General features: G+C 50.5%; 1 protein-coding gene across 5 annotated transcripts in view; it reads left to right on the top strand.

Annotated features, from left to right (window-relative positions):
* Positions 1–23337, top strand: part of LOC139226284 (flotillin-2-like) — a 114995-nt gene that overhangs the window by 83153 nt on the left and 8505 nt on the right. For all 5 annotated transcript variants that reach the window (XM_070856925.1, XM_070856924.1, XM_070856927.1 and 2 more), the window contains 5 exons: positions 7324–7447; positions 10131–10249; positions 17802–17915; positions 19107–19226; positions 22217–22431. In XM_070856925.1, the coding sequence (XP_070713026.1) occupies positions 7324–7447; positions 10131–10249; positions 17802–17915; positions 19107–19226; positions 22217–22431 (692 nt within the window). The remainder of the gene's footprint in view (positions 1–7323; positions 7448–10130; positions 10250–17801; positions 17916–19106; positions 19227–22216; positions 22432–23337) is intronic.

Below are 23337 nucleotides of genomic sequence, written 5' to 3' on the forward strand. Positions count from 1 at the left end.
AGCAATGCATGAATTTTAACCGTAAAGTTTACTCAACCGCAACCTGCCCAAATCTACTGAATTCTTTATTGGGGCTAAAGTGATGGGATGTACGATCCTATCTGTGTCTGCTCTCCGTGATTTAACCAGTGCTTGTGTCAGGCCATGAAGAGATAGGGTAAGCCTATCCACAAGAGGAGGAGTGCAGATTGGTCGCAGTGAGGCTCTGTACTGTGTTCCTGGAGCTCCTCGTGCCTTGTGGGATGATAATGCAGATGACTAGGAGCTGCTCTGTTCCCTGTCTTCTGACTGCGAGGGGGTGGGGTGGGGGGTCTTAATTGAGACGGAGAAAGTCTTGACAGTTCAGATTTCCTGTTTTCAAGTCTCTCAAGCTGCTCCAATAGCTCGGCCAGTTCAGCCAGCAAACAGCGGAGCCGCACACAATACAAGGTGTGGATTGGATTCCTGCTGCTGTGCAAAATTAGTTGATCTCGGATGAGACGACAGTTTAGTTGCTACAGTTGCCCTGCCCCCCCCCCCCCCCCACCCCTGCACTAGAAAGGGGAAAATCAGTCAGACTCCTGCTCCTAAGTATAAACCAGCAGCCTCTGCTGGAAAACGTGGATGTCCGTGAAGGAGAGAATCGGGCTTGGTAGCGATGGCCGAATATACCTGCTTACTGTGTAGGCTCATGCATAAACACTTGGGCAATGTACTGGAGGAGAGTGTCCCGAGAGAGAGAGCCTGCACCCCGGGTACCATACCCCAGCAGGATTCCATGCCTTCAGAAGAGGGTGAGCAAAGGGACAAAATTGGCCCCAAAAAATCCGTTTTCAGTCAAAAATATTGCATTTGATTTACATTTTTTTTTTAAGTCCCTGCTTTCAAATGTTAAGAGTGTCTCCTTGCACAAAGCAATTTAGAGAAGTCAGCCCACAAAATCACAGGCTGTCAAAAGAAAATGAATGTGTAGGTGGAATGAGAACGTAGAAAATAGATTAGATCTTTAAGCTGAGATACCCAGGTGTCACATAAATTCCAATTGTCAACATTTTAAAATGGGGCATCATTAGCACTTTTTATTATTCAGCGTAAATTGAAACCTGGACAGCACCTCTGATTTAGATTTCACAGTCTCTGTAACACACTGGACCAATTCCAAAATCTTTCTCTTTCCCCACCACCCCCTCCACCCTCCCCTCCCCCCACCCGGATTTACAAAAATACTTTTTGTTCAATACCTCACCTCTGCATGTACATCACGGAACGGTTTGCTGAGTTGTTCTACTGCTGTGAAAGAGCTGGCAGAGATTGAAAGGAAAAGTGCCTGGCTGCTGATCATTAAATTACAGACCACTTTGGAAATCTGTTCTGCCATATTGGAGCATTGATCCAATTGATTCTGGTTTCTAATAAAACTTTGCAGCCTTAAGCGGGTGTTTTAGAATGTAATTCTGGGGTGAAGCCTCCCTCCATATTGGGGTGTACCATGATCAGTACTTTACATTACAGCACGTGCTATGTGATCAATTTACATCTCAAAGGTGGAAGAGTTTATGGATAATTATAATTCCTTGCCAACACAGCACTTGACTGAGCCTTGATTGCTCATAAATATCAAAGTACATAACCCAACTCCAAAATGGCAGATAGATCACTGACTGAGCACATGTTGGCTGTGATGCACCTGTACCATGCTTGCTTGCCATGTTGAAGCACTGAAGGTGGAAACGGGCAGTGACACAAAGTCTGAAATAGCAGAGGGGAGAAAATGCTGTGATGAAGGCAGCACCCAAACTAAAATACAAAAATGGGCCTTTTTCAAAAATGTTGTAAGCACAAAACTGTTTCCTATCTCATCAGCATCTTTCACTTCAGGCTTATTGTGATTTTGTTCCCTTACTGTTTGTCCTCACTCCCACCCCCCCCACCTCTCTTAAAAGTTCTTGAGTATAAAAGGGATGACCTCCAGAAATGCTCATCCAAAGTGCTCATTGAATTAGTGCACCACGATTTCATGGTTGTCATTTATTCTGTGTGCAGGAAGAGTTTATGAACCACTGTACCACACCCGTGGCCTGTGACCTGTATGATATTTTCGAGATGTGATCAGGTTCTTAAGGCCATTTTAGTCCTTTGCTTTCGACTCCTCCCTGATGGCTTTGTGAATATACAGGCTATGTGGAGAAGGTTCCTGGATTCATGTCCGGTGTCGTCTGTAATGTATTTGCTTCATGGGTTCTTTGCTTAAGAATTCATAGCAACACATTGCTATTAAGAACTAGTTGGTTTATTCGCAAAGGTTTAACAATCACACGACACATTATAGTTTATCCACCAGGCTCACAACCACCTGAATCATTGTGGATCCCCCGAACCCAACAGGCTGGGTTTATTGAGTCTGGTGAACATCACGTGACTGGCTAAGCCACTCCCAACTCAACAACTGTTTTTGGGGGAGTACAAATCACTCCAGACACTTATAACAGCCCTCTTTTTTAGGTTTTTCCCAACTCAACAAACCTGTGCGCACACTCACAGGTGCATACATTACATCGCCATCAGCTGATTTCAGCTGGGCCACCAATTGGGGATGCCACTCCTGTCCGCCTCATTGCTGGAGGGGTGGGGTGCCACATCATCCAGACCCCCCCGACGCCCACCCCCCCCCCCCCCCCCCTCCTCCTGATCACTACCCGTCGGTAACTGCTGCTGGAACATGCAGGTGTGTGGACTGGATCGGTTTCCAATGTGATGCTGCGCATGGTCAGTTAGCATCCCAAAACTTGGCTGTTTGAGCCCACGTGAAGCGTAGCTACGTGGTAAGGTAGTGAAGGGCTGCCAGAGTGGCATGAATCAGCATATGGTTGTGAGGGAGGGAGGGAGGGAAAGAGAATGTGCATGTGTCCCACTGTGAGCTCTGGTAAATATCTCCTCTCCTTGTGCTGATCCGAATGCATTCTCTCTGCTCCCAAGGGGTGATTCCTGTATAATCCAAATTGCACATTACATAATTTGGTACAAATGATCTGTAATAAAACTTCCTATGATTTTTGTTATCTGCACTTGTCCTCGACATCTTGCACATTGAACCATTAAATACCACAGTGCATCTCCAGATGAGTGCCATGTAATTCAAATGATTGCCTGGAAGTTAATTGTGCCTCAGAGATGGTACAATTTCCCCTCAGCCCCCCCCTCATTTTTAATTTCCTCCTGGTGATGTGCAATGCTCCTTCTATCCGGACAAGCAAGAGGCCACATTCCAGGCCCGAAGTAACATGGTGCAAATTATAGAATTACTTCAATTGTCTTGTATTCTATTTACATTCAAAACACTTCAACTTAAAAACAAATTTGAAGAAAGCAAACGAAACAGGGTGGCTAAGCCGCTTGCTCCTTCTTCCTCTCCCCACGTAAGCCTCTTATCTGCCTCTCTCGTTTTATCTGTAGGTAAGTGACTATATATCAACATCAATGACTTGTATTTATATAGAACTTTTAATATAGTAAAACGTCCCAAGACGCTTTACAGGAGCGTTATCAATCAAAATTTGACACCGAGCCACATAAGGAGATATTAGGACAGGTGACCAAAAGCTTAGTCAAAGAGATAGGTTTTAAGGAAAGTCTTAAAGGATGAGAGGGTATCTTGAGAGGTTTAGTGAGAGAATTCCAGAGCGTAGGGCCTTGGCAGCTGAAGACACGGCCGCCAATGGCGGAGTGATGAAAATCAGGGATGCGCAAGAAGCCAGAATTGGAGGAGCGCCGAGATCTCGGAGGGTTGTGGGGCTGGAGGAGGTTGCAGAGATATGGAGGGATTTGAGAACAAATCTGAGAATTTTTTAATCGAGGCGTTGCGGGACCAGGAGCCGATATAGATCAGCGAGCACAGGGGTGATGGGTGAGCGGGACTCGGTGCGAGTTAGGACACGGGGCAGCGAGCACAGGGGATGATGGGTGAGCGGGACTCGGTGCGAGTTAGGACACGGGGCAACGAGCACAGGGGGTTGATGGGTGAGTGGGACTCGGTGCGAGTTAGGACACAGGGCAGCGAGCACAGGGGGTGATGGGTGAGTGGGACTCGGTGTGAGTTAGGACACAGGGCAGCGAGCACAGGGGTTGAGTGGGACTCGGTGCGAGTTAGGACACGGGGCACAGGGGTGATGGGTCAGCGGGACGGTGCGAGTTAGGACACGGGGCAGCAAGCACAGGGGGTGATGGGTGAGCGGGACTTGGTGCGAGTTAGGATACGGGGCACAGGGGTGATGGGTCAGCGGGACTTGGTGTGAGTTAGGGCACAGGGGTGATGGGCGAGCGGGACGGTGCGAGTTAGGACACTGGCAGCAGAGATTTGGGTTTGGTGAAGTTTACAGAGGGTGAGAGGCCAGCCAGGAACCACCACCAACTGGAACTACTCGAGCACACTTCCTGAGTTACACGTCGGAAATAAGCTGCCTTGTGACTAAGGATTGGTTCTATTTTTCTCTTGAGGGGGTTGTCTTTTTCAAAGTAGTTGTCTCCACAGTTACTGCTGATCCGGCTCTGGAACCTGATGTGTGCCAGAGTGGCCTGGTGATGAGAGTTTCTTCGGTACAGTCACAGTGGGGCAAATGGCCTCCTTCTATGCTGTATCATTCTATGATTCTCTACCTCTTTCCCTGGGGACTCTAGTCTGCATTTGGCACAATGACGAGGCTGAGATCGGGAACTCGGATTTATATAATCGGCCAATTGGAAATTGCCTGTGGTTTGGACTGAATTATCAAATATAAGAACACTATAGTGGACCTTATGAATAGGCCACCCACTTCCCTAAATACACCACGCAAAGTGCAAGTGATTCAAAACCAACTTGTAGTTAATTGCAACATCTGTTTTTTTAAATCAAAAATTGAAATATGAAACTATTGACCAATTCTAGCGCATTAAACTTAAATTACTAATTACTGATTAACAGAGTATTCCAGGATAAGGGTTTTAGATGGCCACTGCTTAAAAGTATTTAAATGTGTTCATTTAAAAATGAATTGCAGCGATTAACAGTCAGATGCATTGAATACGAAGCAGATCAGATAACTCACAGCTCTCCACCTGAGCTGGTCCAAGAGTAAAGGCATCAAACGGAGGCTGCAGTCTTTGCCTGCGGGGTGGAGGAGAGAACCTCACCTTGATGGTGCACCCTGGTATACAGGGGTGATGTCGGTGGTCTGGGAAACGGGTAAAACGGGTAAAATGGCAGCAGCAGCAGTGTGGCAATCAGCTGGACGGGGGGGGGAGGGGGAGGGAAATGGGCGAATAAAAGATAAATTGCACATTCAAATTGTTGCAGGCGACATGATTTATCATTCCAAAATAAAATTTACCTGACAATATTTGCCTGAGGATTACGGACCGTCTGATCTGAGCTGCCATTCCCGGGTGGTGACCAAGGCCACCGGCAAAGCTTTTACATTGTGGGATCCCCAGAAGCTGTAGCAAAGCCCCACCCCTGCGGGAGGTTAATCCCACTCCCTGCTGGGCTGATCTCCCAGCTCCTCGCTGACGCGGCTGCTCAGGGGATTGAAGTTCCACCGCGCACTGTGAGTGATACTTCCTGATCTTGGCATAGTTTCGCAAGGACAGGGATTTTCCTGCCGACGCCTGCAGCAGGATGCCATCCTCCAGAATATCCGCATCAGGTCGGAGCTGATTTGTGGCGGTCAGAGGCAAGTCCTGAAGGGAAGGGAATGGCGGGGGAGATGGATGGATGGATGGAGTAGTGCGCGAAGGTCCACTGGGGGAGAAAGGGGGAAAGACCGATGGAACGCTGCAGTGAACTAGAAGGGACAAGGACGGGAAAGGGGTGAAGGATGTCAATGTGAACTGGGGAGAGGAATGCCAGCATGAACTGGGGGCTGGTGGGGAGAGAGAAATGCCAGTTTCCAGCCAGTTATGCAGAAGGCTGCTCGGCCCATTATTAGCAACACACTAATGGCCACCAGTTTTCAAGCCTCCTGCAATCCCTGTAAAGAAGCAGATTGTACCAGCAAACCTGGTTAGACACACAAGGGAGGCTTGAGGCGGAGAGGAAGTTGCCACTGAATTTGGCACGAGTGGTGCCGCTGTTGGCGAGAACCCCAGTTGTGTTTGGTTTGCTGCCGGGATGGTTGCTTGCTGCTTACACTTGGGATACACCTCTGGCACAGGTTGCAATCCATGTTGGTGCAGATGCCCTTTGTCTATCTGCTGCACTTTGCACCCTCTGGTTGTAGAACCTGACTGAAAACAACCGCTTCATGCTGTCACCTCCCAGACTGGAGAAGGTTGTTCACTAACAACACGACTGAACAACACTAAGCACTTGGGTTCACAGTCACCTGAAATTGTGTGTTGGTGGGGGGGGGGGGGGGAGGAGAGGAGAGGAGAGTATCAGTTGAGGCTACTTGTAATTCCTCGTCCGTTGCCTGCGAGTAACTTGTTGCTGTTTAATCGCGGCGTATTGCGAAGGTAGACATGTTATCTTTAGATATTTGCCAGTTGAAATGAAGGGATTTGCGGTTCTGTTAACCGCAGCAGTGCTCCACCAGCCAGGCACTTCTCCCGTGCTCCCAACTCTACAATTACTGGCCAATTCCTTGGACGCCCCCCCCTAGTAGCTCTTGCACATGCGACTCTTCCCCCTCCTCCTTCCCCCACCCCCACTGCCTGTTGTCAACTCCACGTTTTGGTTTTTGATTATTTTGCCAGTTAGACCGCAACTGTCAACACCGCATGCCACGCGAAGTCCTTTTTGACTGGCTTTGATGTCGTGAAAGTATTTGGTGGTGTGATTCACGTAAATGCATGCACTGGCGAGGCCTCCCTCCGAGCCAATCAGATTCACGGTTTCAAATAAATTGCAATCGATAATTTGTTTCTTTAAAGTGTTTTGCCTCTGTACCCTGCAACAGCTTCACTTAGCAACACCTCCATGTGGAAATTCAGCGAGGTGACAGACTGGCAGAGTCTAGCAAATAGCCAAAATGAATAATCTCTCTCGGATCCCTCTGGATGTCTCTGCTGCCGGGTTGAAGTGTTGCAGGGTGCAATACTGTTTTGTTGCTTTATGCATTGGTGTGATTTTGTTCATTAATGGAGTGTGCTTTGCTTTTTATTTGCTGTGCCAATCTGCTTTCATGGTATAGCCCTGCAATGTTTAACACCTGCTGCTAGTAATCTTTTAAAAAGTATTACAGAAGTGTAATCTTATTTTAATTCCAGTAAGTTTTAATATTACCTTCTGTTTAATAGCCTTAAAGTATTAAGAATGTACATAGATCTGTGTCATGTGCTGTCGGCTTATATTGTGCTCCCTGTGTGCAGGTGAAAGTAATGACCGAAATGGAGCTGTTAGCCGTGGCGTGTGAGCAGTTTTTGGGGAAAAGTGTCCAGGAGACCAAAAGTGTGGTGTTGCAAACCCTGGAAGGACATCTCCGATCTATCTTGGGTAATTGGTAGTCTTGAGTTTGTTTACACTTTCGTCCCAAAGGTTGCTGCTCAATCACCTGCTCTTAAAAAAAAAATAAAGTTATTCGCACAAGCCTGTCAGCTGTGGCTCAGTGGACAGCACTCTCGCCTCTGAGTCAGTAGGGTTTGTGGGTTCAAATCCCACTCCAGGGACTTAAGCACAAAAAGATCTAGGCCGGCGCTCCAGTGCAGTGCTGAGGGAGTGCTGTACTGTCGGAGGTGCCGTCTTTCGGATGAGACGTTAAACCGAGGCCCCGCCTGTTCTCTCAGGGGGACGTAAAAAATCCTATGGCACTATTTCGAAGAGCAGCAGGGGAGTTCTCCCCGGTGTCCTGGAGCCAATATTTATCCCTCAATCAACACAACAAAAACAGATTATCTGGTCATTATCACATTGCTGTTTGTGGGAGCTTGCTGTGTGCAGATTGGCTGCCGTGTTTCCCACATTCCAAAAGTGACTACACTCCAAAAGTATTTAATTGGCTGTAAAGCGCATTGAGATGTTTGGTGGTCATGGAAGGCGCTATATAAATGCAATCCTTCTTTCTCTCCACTTTAATACAATGGGTGAAGCTGTCATTTCGCCACAATTGGCAGCTACATTTGCTTTCTTCTCCAGGCCTGTCTCGATTGTGTTCCTAACACAGATGAGACTGCACACAGGGAGGTTAAAGTAACAGTGACCTCAGTCTTTATTAAGACACTCCAGAGTGAGGAACAGGCCTGAGGAGCCAGCTTATATACAGTGCTCCCAAGGGATGCTGGGATCCCTTGGGACTTCAGGGGATGCGCTCCCTGGTGGCGGAACATGGGAGTGCATGCTTTACAGATACACAATAGTCTCTGTCACAGTTGATCAGATATTGCAGTGAACCTGACTCCCAACTTTGTTGATGTACACATCAGTGACTTTGCTGGGAATGATCAGCTGGCCCGAGTTGAACGGGCCTCCTGCAGGTCTGTCCATTCCCCTAGTAGTATGTAGGCGAAATGTCAGTGGCCACATGTTGAAAGGCTGCAGGGTTACAGCTGGATTTCTCCCGAAATAGCCGGGCAGATTTCTGAACACTGGATAGAGGCGTCGCAGGCCGTACACACTGATCTGTGAAACGGGAAAACAAAAAATCCACTCCTCACGAACAATACAGATATCAATAATAAAACACCATCAACAATCAGTAAATCCTACCTTTAAAATAAATTGCCTTTCGAAATCACAATTTACAATCCAAACTTGACATGACTACTTGAGTTACCTAATCATCTCTCCCACTGTCAAAGAATTTCACAACCTGAAGATGTCCCAGAGTGCTTTACAGCCAATTCAATACTAATGAACTGGTGCAATGTAAGAATCGTAGCAGCCAGTTTGCACACAGCACGATCCCATAAACAGCAACGTGATAATGACCAGATAATCAGTTGGTTATAGTGATGTTGGCTGAGGGATAAATATTGGCCAGGGTGAACTCCTGTGCTGCTTTTCAAAATAGTCCCATGTTTTATGCCCACCTGAGAGGGCAGACAGGGCATCGGTTTAACGTCTCAGTGGCACACTCCCTCAGTACTGCACTGGGAGTGTCAGCCTGAATATTGTGCTCAAGGAGTCCAGAGTGGGATTTGAACCCACAACCTTCTGACTCCAAGACCAAGGTGCCAACCACTGAGCCACTGCTGACATGGTTGTGAACCGTGCTTTGTGTTGCACTATGGCCCTTCACTCTTTGTGTAGACTTCGTAAATTTCAAATAGTAAAGTTGCATTTCTGCTCTGCTCTCATTCCATGAGTTTAGGATTTATATATTTTTCAATTAGTGCAATCACTAAAATGCATTAAACTTTCACAGATTCACTTTGAATGCAGAGGACATCTGTCCTTACTCTGACTCAACACTCCAGAAACCATGTCAAAGCTAATTTAATTTTCAGCGAGAGATATTGCAGGTGAAAAGAAACATAATCATTGAAGAGAATACGAAACCCGTGTCGTCGTTACAGCATGACTGAGCTCAGAGTTTGTCCCAACCCCAGTGCTGAATGGGGGGGGGGGTGGAGGGAGAGAGAGGAGCGACAGATGTAGTGTCTGTGTACTGGAAGATGTTTGGAAGTGGATTGTAGCAATGTCCCCTGCAGCTGCCCACCGGGGACTGCGCAGGCTGAATGCTCCCTTCCAGTTCGTGCTCCAGCCCGAAATGCAGCGGCTTCTGCTCAATGCCTTGCCACCTGATGCAACTGATTGTAACTGAGCAGATCCGGGCTCTCTTTCTCTCCCCCCCCCCCCCCCCCAAAGCCTGTACCCCCACTCTCCGAGCCCGTGTGCTCCCTTCCACCCAGCCCGTGTCCCCCACCCCAGCCCGTGTGTCTCCTCTTCTGCACCCTCCCCCAGCCTGTACCATTGGCTGCTGCCATCCATTGAAACCGATTGTTTTTTAAAAAGAATTTAACAAACTTTTATTTAATTGCAACTTTTAGTCTGTTGTGTTGGTGTTTTATTTTTTTAACCTTTCTATAAATCTTAACTCCCTGGTCGAGTTGCAGGCTGATGGGTAATTTCTGCCTCCTAACCCCTGCCCCCGGCAAAGAATTGATGGAGTACCGGACCCCGTCCCCCTGGTTTGTGACTGGTCGTGTGCACTGACTCGCGTTTTCCTCCTGTCCCACAGGAACACTGACTGTTGAGGCCATCTATCAGGACCGAGATCAGTTTGCCCAGCTGGTTCGTGAAGTGGCCTCTCCTGATGTAGGCCGCATGGGAATCGAGATCCTCAGCTTCACCATCAAGGTAAAAGAAATGTGCTTCGAATGCAGGTATATCTGCGGGCAACTTTAATTTCACTTGCTTTTTTGTTTTGAATTAATTCAGAAAGCTCTCCTCAGCAGCTGGATCCAAGGTTTCCGGAGGTCAGGCAAGTGGAGTAAACACATCGAACACTCTCTGCACATCAGGGAATTTGTCATTTCTTCCGCTTGGAGGGAGGCCATTCAGCCCCTCGAGCCTGTTCTGCCATTCAATCAGATCACCGCTGATCTGTATTTTAACTCCATCTAACCACCTTGGTTCCGTAACCCTGAATACCCTTGCCGAACAAAAACCTATCAATCACAGTTTTGACATTTTCAATTGACCCCTAGCCTCAACAGCTTTTGGGGGAGAGAGTTCCAGATTCCCACGGCCCTGTGTGTGAAGAAGTGCTCCCTGACATGACCCCTGAACGGCCGGGCTCTAATTTTAAGGCCCTGCCCCTTGTTCTGGACTCCCCCCAGCAGAGGGAATAGTTTCTCTCGCTCTACCCCTTTGAATCCGTTCATCATCTTGAACCCCTCAGTTAGTTCACCACGTACTCTTCTAAACTTGGGAGCACACGCCTAGTCTGTGCAACCTGTCCTCATAATTTCACCCTTTTAGCCCCGGGGGTATCATTGTGGTGAATCTGCGCTGCTCCTGCTCCGAGGGCGATATATCCTCCCTGAGGTGCAGGGCCCAGGTCTGAGCACAGTGACTCCAGATGAGGTCAGCTCGGAGCTCTCTATTCCATTCCGCTGCTTTTGTATTCCAGCCCCTTGAGGCAAAGGCCAACATTCCATTAGCCTTTTAAAATTATTTTTTCTACCTCGCCACTCGCTTTCAGTGATTTCTGTACTTGGAGCCCTGAATCCCTGTGGTAAGAGCAGAAAGCTGATTTTCATGTACGTGCGTTTTTTTTTGAAGTAGCTTGTGGCATATTTGCATTTAAATATCCGAGCGCGTGCTCTCGATTCGAATCAGATCGTCTGAGGGGGAGACAGCAAGTGAAGGCGAGCTGTTTCGGCACAGAGATTGTCGGTACTCCCAGGCTGTGGTTATAGTGCTCACTTATTGAGCCTTGAGAGCAGACGGCCTGCCGACCCTCTTGGCTGTAAAGTGCTGCATTTGGAGGAAGGGCAGAGCGGAGGGGGAGGCAAGTGAAGAGGCCACGTTTACACAGCACCTTGTGCCATCTGCTGAGTTTTGCTTTATGGTCTACTTTTTTCCCCCAATTGTGAAGTATGAGATGATTTTCCATTGTTCACGGGCTGCTGCAGGGGTGATTATTGCAGGATGTAGATTGACTCTCAACTTGAAGCTCCGATCTAGGTTAGTGAATTCCTCAGGGCATTTTTGTTCAAATCTCTCAATAGGGAGTTCAAGGCAGATCTTTCTCAAGGCTCCCTGATGGCACAGCTGATTATAGCAGCAAGTCGCTAAGGTGCAACAATGAAAGAAAAGACTTGGATTTATATAGCGCCTTTCACAACCACCGGACATCTCAAAGCGCTTTATAGCCTATGAAGTACTTTTGGAGTGTAGTCACTGTTGTAATGTGGGAAATGCAGCAGCCAATTTGCGCACAGCAAGCTCCCACAAGCAGCAATGTGATAATGAGTCAGATCATCTGTTTTTTTTTTGTTATGTTGGTTGAGGGATAGATATTGCCCAGGCTTAAAAGGTCCCAGGTTGAACTCAGCGTTGAACTCAGCAGGAGTGACATTAGTATCACTAAATCTGGCCTCACGAGAGAGGGGAATTAGTTCATGGCTCCCGCTCCGACAGTGACGTGTGTGTGGTCAGTGCACTGTCTGAAAGGGAGGTGGACACAAAAGGGAATTGGATTTCTACTTAAAAAGGACAAATATTGGAGCTTTGGAGCCAAGGACACAGATGGTACGTGAGCGGGACTTGGTATAGAATGCAGGCGAGGAGTTCGAGAGTTAGAGTTTAGGTAAGGTGCAGATGAAGAGTCTGACCAGGGGAAGTCCGGTCTGGAGCTGACCAAGCCACGAACGAGGTTTGCAACAGCAGTGTGGCAAGGTAGGGATGGAGATGGGCGATAGTTGCCTAAATGTGGGGTGTGAAACTGTGCTCAGGAACACAGTCTGTGTTGTGCAATGTTGTTTCAAAACAGTTCATTGTATCTGAAGTGAATTGGACACGAGATGTGTTGAGGCACGTTATAAATGCGAAGCTGTTTTTCTTCTTCAACTGCAGCTTGCTCCCCAGTAAAGAAAGATTTCTATGGTGCTTTCCATGTCCTCCGACCGTCCCAAAGCACTTTATAGCCAATGAATTACTGTTGGAGTGTAGTCACTGTTGTAATGTAGGAAACGCGGCAGTCCATTTGCACACAGCAAGCTCCCACAAACAGCAATGCGATAATGACCAGATAATCTGTTCTGGTGATATTGGTTGAGGGACAAATATTGGCCCCAGGACACGAGGGATAACTCCCCTGTTCTTCAAATAGTGACCGTGAGATCTTTTCTGTCCACCTGAGGGTAGAAGTGGGTCTCGGCTTAACGTCTCATCCAAAAGATGGCACCTCCTGACAGTGCAGCACTCCTTCTGTACTGCCCCTCCGACAGTGCAATGTTCCCTCAGTACTGCCCCTCCAATAGTGCAGCACTCCCTCAGTACTGCCCCTCTGCTAGTGCAGCATTCCCTCAGTACTGCCCCTCCAATAGTGCAGCACTCCCTCAGTACTGCTCCTCCAATAGTGCAGCATTCCCTCAGTACTGCCCCTCCAATAGTGCAGCACTCCCTCAATACTGCTCCTCCAATAGTGCAGCACTCCCTCAGTACTGCCCCTCTGCTAGTACAGCGCTCCCTCAGTACTGCCCCTCCGACAGTGCAGCGCTCCCTCAGTACTGCCCCTCCGACAGTGCAGCACTCCCTCAGTACTGCCCCTCCAATAGTGCAGCACTCCCTCAGTACTGTCCCTCCGACAGTGCGGCGCTCCCTCAGTACTGCCCCTCCGACAGTGCGGCGCTCCTTCAGTACTGCCCCTCCGACAGTGCGGCGCTCCCTCAGTACTGCCCCTCCGACAGTGCAGCACTCCCTCAGTACTGCCCCTCCGACAGTGCGGCGCTCCCTCAGTACTGCCCCTCCGACAGTGCGGCGCTCCCTCAGTACTGCCCCTCCGACAGTGCGGCGCTCCCTCAGTACTGCCCCTCCGACAGTGTGGCGCTCCCTCAGTACTGCACTGGAGTGTCCCTCAGTCATGTGAAAATCTTGATGTGTGTTAGCAAGCGAAATTAACATGGGCAGCATCAAGCCAAGTTCAGTTCCACTTCTCCCCCAGCATCCTCGGTACTGTCCATCAGCAGTTACAGATGTTTATTTTCAACCTCCCCAACCCCCAGCCCTGAGGCTGCTCGTAGCTCAGCTACCACCGCCTTGCCTGAGAGCAGCGAACTCCACACACACCACAGATTGAACCTGGGATCCTCCTGATCCGTGTGTCTCGGCCACTGACTGATCCATCGGGGAAGCTGCACTGGGAATTACATTGTGTCTGCAGCACAGAATAGGGCCATTCAGCCCAACTGGTCCATGCCACCTTCTCCCACCCCTCTTCATCTCACCCTATCAGCACAACCCTCTAATATTTTCTCTCTCATGTTTATCTGGCTTCCCATTAAATGCATCTGGAGAGAACGTTTTTTTAAATGGTGCAAGTGGGAATAGCCCGTCATATTTTCCATCCAGATCACAGCTGCCTACCACTGAGCCACAACCCCTCCGAAGGAGGGTTTTATTCGCCCTGTGCTATTGACTGAGTCATAACATTACATAGCAGGAGGGCATTTCTTCAACTTGTATCTGTTCAGTGGAATTCCAGCTCCCTTTTCTGTGAAGCTGGAGATACTGGAAGCACACATTCACGCAACCCCATGCAGTTGACGAGAGCTGTGTTATTTTTAGACTCAAATTTCAAAACCATGTTGAGAATGTGCTGAGAGTTTTTGGTTTATATTTTAAGACCTGACACTGTATGTGCTGTGCTTGCATTTCTCGGCACTTTTTAATCATTGGGAATGTGTAATACCGTAACCCGATGATTACCCAATATATCTCATTAAAAAAATATGTACAATTTTTCATGTTTCACTGAAAAAGCACTGAAATTTATAATGGTGCTTCCTCACATCTTAAATTGCAGTGACTGTGTGCACCTACGCAGCAGCCATTTTGCACACAGTGGAATCGCAAAGTGTTTATTTTAGTGGCAGGACTGTTGACCAGGACACTGAGGGAACGGCAGTATCGTAGGCTTCCCCAACATCCACTGGAATGACCGAAACCAGCAAACAAGGTCTCTGTTTGATCATCTCTCCTCAAGAGTGGCACCTCCGGCAATGAGGGGGTTACCTTATGATGATAGATTGAGTACACTGGGTCTTTACTCGTTGGAGTTCAGAAGGATGAGGGGTGATCTTATAGAAACATTTAAAATCATGAAAGGGATAGACAAGATAGAGGCAGAGAGGTTGTTTCCACTGGTCGGGGAGACTAGAACTAGGGGGCACAGCCTCAAAATACGAGGGAGCCAATTTAAAACCGAGTTGAGAAGGAATTTCTTCTCCCAGAGGGTTGTGAATCTGTGGAATTCTCTGCCCAAGGAAGCAGTTGAGGCTAGCTCATTGAATGTATTCAAGTCACAGATAGATAGATTTTTAACCAATAAGGGAATTGAGGGTTATGGGGAGCGGGCGGGTAAGTGGAGCTGAGTCCACGGCCAGATCAGCCATGATCTTATTGAATGGCGGAGCAGGCTCGAGGGGCTAGATGGCCTACTCCTGTTCCTAATTCTTTCTTATGTTAATGCAGCACTCCCTCGGTGCTGCACCAAGGTGTCAGCTTAGATCATGTGCAGAGTGGGGCTTGAACCTACAGCCGTGTGTCGCGAAGGTGGATCCACGATCCACCGGGCCTCGCTCACATCACTGAGCAGCAATCGTCAAATCCGTGGCTGATTGAACTTGTGCAGTTCTCCCAGTTGAAATCCAATCGGGTTTCCTTACTCTGATGCAGAAATGGTGCTGTAACTCTGGAAGGGTTAAACATCAGGTGCCGCAGGCTACATGAGCTGCTACATTAACCAAGTACTCGGGATGGAAACAATTTGGAGGGTGCTGGCTTACAATCTGAGCGACTTTCCATTTAGTGCAGGAGTAAATGGGAATTTGCATTGTGGGCCAACATCCGTCATTTGCAATGGTTGTTGGAACATTTTTCCCGCATCGGGTTGCCAACTCCGGCGTATTCCTGGAGGTGTCGCCACATGACCTCCTGCCTCCAACTGCCCCGCCCCCACACTCCTGCCATTGGTTGCCCGACACAGCCACCCTTTGCTGCTCCACCTTCCCATGTTATTGGAAAGTGAATTGACTCTTAGTTAAGAATCATCCAATTGGATAACAGTCAGTCAAACAGGCTTTTGTTCCCAAGCCCGATTTTTTTTTTTTAGAAACATTATTTTCTGTTGCCTCTATGATTTGCTCCTGGGTGTTGCTCACAGCAGTGCCCAGATTAGTCTTTAATTCCTGGACACTCCAGGGCAATCCTGGAGGGTTGGCAACCCTACTCACGCACGGTGAAACTGCCCCGCGCAGCAACACTGATTTTAAAGTATTGCGATTGCTTGACTTTAAAAGATACCCCGGTAAAATCCACATCACCGGATATCCTGTCGAAAGTGACGACTCACCTCCCTTTCTTCAGGATACTCCTTTGTTGTTTTAACAGGGGTGTTGGTAATATTTACTCATGGCATTCTTCAAATTCCTGTGATTTTTTTAACACGGAAAAATGTCCCGTCATTGCAGTTATGACGTCTGTCCCTGGTTTTGAAAGTTCTAACCTGATCTCAGAGTCTGGATTAAATTTACCACCCTGTTTGTGACTCGTCGTGTTACCACAGCCATTGGTTCTTCCCCCCCGATAGTTCCCTCCCCATCGCCATCGGGGAAGTGCTTTCATGCTGTGCACCTCCTCCAGCACGGCTGAGATCAGGAAGTCGCGGAGTGGAGAGACTCAGCCCCCAGCTGGAATCACCCTGTGACTTGGGACAAGGTTGACTGTCAGTCAGCTCAAGCTTTCAAAACATCATTTAAAAGCCACATGGTTTTGTTTGTGGGGAGTGCGGGGATGAAGTGGGAATAAATTCTGTTGTAGAAAAAAAACTAGTTACCACGTGGAGGTCTGTTAAGCTTGGAGACAAATGCTATATGGAAACATGGTGGGCTTTATTGAAGGAGCTGGGAATAAGAATTACAGACATCTGTGTGTAGAGAATTATCTGAAGCCAGGATCCGAAGATCATTTAAAAAAAATTAATTTGTGGGATGTGAGCGTTGCTGTTAAGCCCAGCATTTATTGCCCATCCCTATATAACTGAGTGTCTCACTGGGCCATTTCAGAGGGCAGTTAAGAAGCAACCACATTGCTGTGGGTCTGGAGTCACGTCTCGGCCAGACCGGGTAAGGGCGGCAGATTTCCTTCCCTAAAGGACATCAGTGAACCAGATGGGTTTTTATGACAATCCGGTCGCTACATGGTCACAGTTACCGATACTAGCTTTTTATTTACCTCCAAATAGTTATGCGAGCCCCAAGCACTTTTGGAGTCGAGGGGAATCCAGGAATATGGGGATCGGGCTGGAAAGTGGGGTTGAGGTGGATGATCAGCCATGATCTTATTGAATGGCGGAGCAGGCTCGAGGGGCCGTATGCCCTACTCCTGCTCCTAATTCTAATGTTCTTCCAGATTTATTGAATGAACTGAATTTATATTCCCCAGCTGCCTTAGTGGGATTTGAACCCGCCTCTCTGGATCATTGGTCCGGGCCTCTGGATTACTAGCCCCAGTAACATGGCTACTATGCTACTGTTCTTTAAAAACGGAATTAGATAGTTGCTTGAAACTGAGTGAGGGACACTAAAGGGCGTGGGGAGCAAGTGGAAGATTGGAATTAAACGGTGTGGCTCAAATTAAGTCCAACACCAGCCGGTGAAATGCTGGCTGGTGCGGAAACTCCCCGCGGGTCTGTGACCGGCACCGAGTTCCACTGTGCCATTTCCCAACATGGTCACCATTGTCGATCCTCGACAATTATAGCCGGAAATCAGTCTCCTACTTAAAAATTTAAAAAAAAAAACAAAATGCCAGGCAACTCTCAGCGGGTCGGGCAGCATCTGTGGAGAGAGAGAGAAACTGAGTTAACGTTTCAGGTCAATGACCCTTCATTAGACCTGGAAATCTTTCATTGGTTTGAAGAGCATCCTGTTCAAAGGCTGTGTGGGCTTGGTTGCGATGGTTCATGTGAAGAGAAACGCTGGTGTGTTGTCTGTTTTTTGTGTTGTGACAGCCTATGATTCAATACTTGTTTGCGTTTGTTCCGCTTTTGGGTTGGATTTGTTTTCCACCAGCACGGGCTGCATTGCTGACTCTTGCGATTGAGCGCTTTTCTCCGATGAATGGCTGTTGTAGGTGCTGGCGGCGTCCTTGTCTCTCTAAGCTCCTGCTCTCTACGTTACAGGATGTGTACGACAAAGTGGAGTACCTGAGCTCGTTGGGGAAGTCTCAGACAGCGATAGTGCAGAGAGACGCAGAGATCGGAGTGGCAGAAGCCGAGAGAGACGCCGGAATACGGGTAACCACGATTGGCAAATCACCAAACCGCCGTTTCTGGGGATCAGAGGAGCGTTGAGTTTCATCGTTTCAGCAGTCGCAGGAGTGTGGCTAGGCGTGGAGACACACAGACACATAACCCCTGTACATTACTCACTCTTATGTGGTGTCAAAAGCAAAGAATCCATGGATCATTTCTTCGAACAGTGTTGAAATGGGCAGGCTGGATTTGTGTTGCTTCTGAATGACTGGTATTGTCCCCTGTAGTAACATTGGCACACGCAAAATCACTCTACTCTGTGGCAATTGTGTACAAGAGGACAAGTCCGTAGCATTTGTGCAGGCTACACACTGTTTCTACTAGTGCTTTGTCCTCGTGAACTCATTCAACAAGTTTCTCTGAATCACCCTTGGTGATTTAGTGTGGTGGTGTCTGAATCTGTGTCAATGTTTGTCCAGCTTTCAAAAGACTGTGCAGCGACGTGACATGAGGTTTCACCTCTGGCCCGATCCTGTGTGTTTTTAACTCTCTCACTTTCACACCACCTCCTCTCCTGAAGATGTTGACCTGTTGCTCAGGTGCAGCCAATCTCTGCTCGAGTGGTCGGCTCTGGTTGGGTGTATTCCTGCAGGTTTCATCACATGACCACCTGGCCCCGCCCCCATGCACCCGACATTGGTCCATCCTCCTCGGCCAATTGGAAAGGGAGCAGGCTGTTTATTACCCAATTGGATTAACCTTAACTGTGAGTGAAATAAGTGTTCAAAGAATATGGAAGAAAAGTCCCATTTGTTTAATGACCCGATGATCTTACTCCCGGGTGTTGCTCACAGCCGCATCCTGGAGGTTAATGTTCAATTCCTGGCGACTCTGGGCCATTCCTGGAGGGTTGTCAACCCAGATCTGGGCCAAGTGGCAGTACGTCACGTACAAGCTTATACGGCAAGTGTTGACGGGCAATTCAACCACAGATACTGCCATCACCTTCCGTCACTCCAGCTGAGACCAGCTAGCTCGGCGTAGGCCCAGCATTGTCGGTGAGACCCAGTGTTAACCATTTAAGCCATTGGGGACCCCTTGGCCTGATTGCTTGATGTCGACTTGCAAAAGGCTATTATTTGGATTGTCATTCAGTGCTTGGGTGTCTTTCCATCGTGGGCCCCAGCTTCTGATTATACTTTTGTTTGTTTTCTCCGTCCCCAAAATCCATAGGAAGCTGAATGCAAGAAGGAAGCCATGGATGTCAAGTACAGTGCTGATACCAAGATGGCTGACTCCAAGCGCGCGTTCGAAATGCAGAAGGCAGCCTTTAATCAGGAGATAAATACAAAGGTAAGGGTTTGTTTTGTCGTTCGACAAGCTGTGGGTTAAGTGCTGCAGGCCACTCAGTGCCATATTGAACCACTCAACGTGAGACCAGGGAGCCTGCAGCAAACTGGAAAATATTGAGTCTTAACGGCGCCGCAGTGTAGTGTAACATCAAGTGTCCAGCGCAGGAACAGGCCATTGGGCCCCGCTCGGTGCCGAGTGTCCGGCCCCCCCCGCCCGGTGCCGAGTGTCCGGCCCCCCCCGCTCGGTGCCGAGTGTCCGGCCCCACTGCTCCGCTCGGTGCCGAGTGTCCGGCCCCACCGCTCCGCCCGGTGCCGAGTGTCCGGCCCCCCCGCCCGGTGCCGAGTGTCCGGCCCCCCCGCCCGGTGCCGAGTGTCCGGCCCCCCCGCCCGGTGCCGAGTGTCCGGCCCCCCCGCCCGGTGCCGAGTGTCCGGCCCCACCGCTCCGCGGTGCCAAGTGTCTGGCCCCCCCGCCCGGGGCCGAGTGTCCGGCCCAACCGCTCCGCCCGGTGCCAAGTGTCCGGCCCCCCCAGCCCGGTGCCGAGTGTCCGGCCCAACCGCTCCGCGGTGCCAAATGTCTGGCCCCCCCGCCCGGGGCCGAGTGTCCGGCCCAACCGCTCCGCCCGGTGCCGAGTGTCCGGCCCAACCGCTCCGCCCGGTGCCGAGTGTCCAGCCCCCCCGCTCCGCCCGGTGCCGAGTGTCCGGCCCCACCGCTCCGCGGTGCCAAGTGTCTGGCCCCCCCGCCCGGGGCCGAGTGTCCGGCCCAACCGCTCCGCCCGGTGCCAAGTGTCCGGCCCCCCCAGCCCGGTGCCGAGTGTCCGGCCCAACCGCTCCGCGGTGCCAAATGTCTGGCCCCCCGCCCGGGGCCGAGTGTCCGGCCCAACCGCTCCGCCCGGTGCCGAGTGTCCGGCCCAACCGCTCCGCCTGGTGCCGAGTGTCCAGCCCCCCCGCTCCGCCCGGTGCCGAGTGTCCGGCCCAACCGCTCCGCCCGGTGCCGAGTGTCCGGCCCCCCCCGCTCCGCCTGGTGCCGAGTGTCCGGCCCAACCGCTCCGCCTGGTGCCGAGTGTCCAGCCCCCCCGCTCCGCCCGGTGCCGAGTGTCCGGCCCAACCGCTCCGCCCGGTGCCGAGTGTCCGGCCCCCCCCCGCTCCGCCCGGTGCCGACTGTCCGGCCCCACTGCTCCGCCCCGAGTGTCCGGCCCCACTGCTCCGCCCCGAGTGTCCGGCCCCCCCCCGCCTGGTGCCGAGTGTCCGGCCCCCCCCCCCCCGCCTGGTGCCGAGTGTCCGGCCCCCCCCCCCCGCCTGGTGCCGAGTGTCCGGCCCCCCCCCCCGCCCGGTGCCGAGTGTCCGGCCCCCCCCCGGCCCGGTGCCGGGTGTCCGGCCCCCCCGCCGCTTGGTGCCGGGTGTCCGGCCCCCCCGGTGCCGGGTGTTCGGCCCCCCCCCGCCGCTCGGTGCCGGGTGTCCGGCCCCCCCCCTCGGTGCCGGGTGTCCGGCCCCCCCCGCCGCTTGGTGCCGGGTGTTCGGCCCCCCCCCCCCCCCCCGCCGCTTGGTGTCGAGTGTCCGGCCCCCCCCCGCCGCCTGGTGCCGAGTGTCCGGCCTCGCCGCCCGGTGCCGAGTGTCCAGCCCCCCGCCGCTTGGTGCCGGGTGTCCGGCCCCCCCGGTGCCGGGTGTCCGGCCCCCCCGCTCCGTGCCGAGTGTCCGGCCCCCCCGCTCCGTGCCGAGTGTCCGGCCCCCCCCGCTCCGTGCCGAGTGTCCGGCCCCCCCCCCCCCCCCCCCCCCCCCCCCGCTCCGTGCCGAGTGTCCCCGGCCCCCCCCTGCTCCGTGCCGAGTGTCCGGCCCCCCCCGCTCCGTGCCGAGTGTCCGGCCTCCCCCGCTCCGTGCCGAGTGTCCGGCCCCCCCGCTCCGTGCCGGGGTTTATGCTCCATACCAGCCCCCTCCCACCCTCTCCATCTCCCCCCATCACCATATCCTTCTATTCCTTTCTCCCCCATGTGTTTATCCAGCCTCCCCTTAAATACATCGATACTATTCACCTCAACCCCTCCCTGTGGCAGCGAGTTCCACATTCTCACCCCGCTCTCTGAATTCCCCATTGGATTTATTAGTGACTGTCTGATATTGATGGCCCCGAGTTCTGGTCTCTCCACTTCCACCCGATAAAACCCTTTCATAATCTTAAAGCCCTCTATCAGGTCACTGCTTAGCCTTCTCTTTTTCAGATAAAGGACCCCAACCTGTTCAATCTTTCTTGGTAGTTGTAACCTCTCAGTTCTGGTATCATCCTTGTGAATCTGTTTTTGCACTTTGTCCAGTGCCTCTATATCCTTTTTAATAATATGGAGACCAGAACTGTGCACCGTACTCCCAAGTGTGGTCCAGCCAGAGTTTGACATGAATTTAACAAACCTGCCGTGTAATTCTCTGCCGTTGGATTCCACGTATCAGCCTTGCCAAGTGGGAGCAGAAAATGGGAACGGTCGTGCAGGGACATAAAGGCGCTATCGGGGAAGGGCAGAGGAGAGCTGTGAGGCTGGTCAAAGGGTCAACTTGAAGAGCTCTGGAGGGAATGTTGAGGGACATTGATGGGATGCAAGATACGCCGTGGGTTAGAAAAAGCAAACCTCAAACAATATTTTGATATCGGGGCAACAGAACAAGCGAGGGAGCCAGTTCAGGGGGTTTGAGGGGCAATGAGAAGTATTTCTTTACATCGAGGTTAGTCATCAAATTGGAACAAATTCCCTCGAATAGTGGTTGAGGCCAAGGCACGAGATTTGTTACGGGGAAACCGAGATGCTGTACTGGGAAGGCAATTATTTTTCATTTTGAGAGACAACTTCTGCTTGTTTTTTTGCATAGTAATTGAATGTCTCAGTTTCCATTTATCCTCAAAAAAAAAGCTGCTTTTTATAAAACGGTGGGGATTGAAGCATTAGCGGCATTGTGTGGGTCGAGCTATTGTAATGTTTTGTGCTGTATTTTCTTGGCTGCGTTTAGAAAGCAGAGGCTCAGTTGGCTTACGAGCTGCAGGGAGCCAAGGAGCAACAGAAAATCCGTCAGGAAGAAATCGAGATCGAGGTTGTCCAGCGCAAGAAGCAGATCGACATCGAGGAGAAGGAAATCACTCGTATGGACAAGGAACTGATTGGGACCGTGAGAAGGCCGGCAGAAGCGGAGGCCTACAGAATGAGGCAGATTGCAGAAGGGCAAAAGTACGTGAGCCTCCCGACTGTGCTTCGTGTCCTCACAACTCCGACCTGCTGTTGCCCAGTATTGTTATTGCACGTTAATGGCATTACATTATGCAACTGATAGCTTGGCAGAAGAGATATCTGTAAGGTGCAATGGATATTCTACATGCTGTTCAATACTGGAATGTGATTCAAACAGACAGGCACAGGCACACAGACACGGGCACAGACAGACACGCACAGACACGGGCACAGATACACACACACAGACGGGCACAGATACTCGCATACAGAAGGGCACATAGATGGGCACAGACCCGCACACAGATGTGCACAGACAAACTCACAGACGGGCACAGACGTATACACACACACACATGGGCACAGGCGCACTCAGACGCGGGCACAGACGTATATACAGACGCGCACGCACAGATGGGGACAGACAGACACGTATATACACACACACACACGCACAGACGCGCGCGCACACGTGTTCCATATCCCTTAATACTTGTGCTGAGACCCACCCCACTTTGTTTTTTTAACATTGATTCTAATTAGTCCTGAATACTTGTCCTTTAAAGCGGAATGTTTGAACGTATAATCAGGTGATGAATGTAAAAGACTTGCGTTCATGCAAGCATTCTATGGTTCCTCGCAAAGACATCTCAAAGGGCCAATGTAATACTTTTCAAGTGCAGTCACTGTTATGAAGGTGAGATCGCCATATCTTGGAAAATGCTATAAAAAGGATTATAATGTTGACACTCAATGAGCAGTGGGACACTGCTTCAAACTCCTCCAGAAACCTGTGTGGAGGGGAGGTACAGCTCGTGCATCACACTCCACGTAACGGACTCAACCTGGGAAAATCGATTCAATAGAAAATGCTATATGTAAACTAAAAGGTACACTTTAAACTTT

This window comes from Pristiophorus japonicus, chromosome 16 (assembly GCF_044704955.1).
Source record: "Pristiophorus japonicus isolate sPriJap1 chromosome 16, sPriJap1.hap1, whole genome shotgun sequence".
Lineage (NCBI taxonomy): Eukaryota > Metazoa > Chordata > Chondrichthyes > Pristiophoridae > Pristiophorus > Pristiophorus japonicus.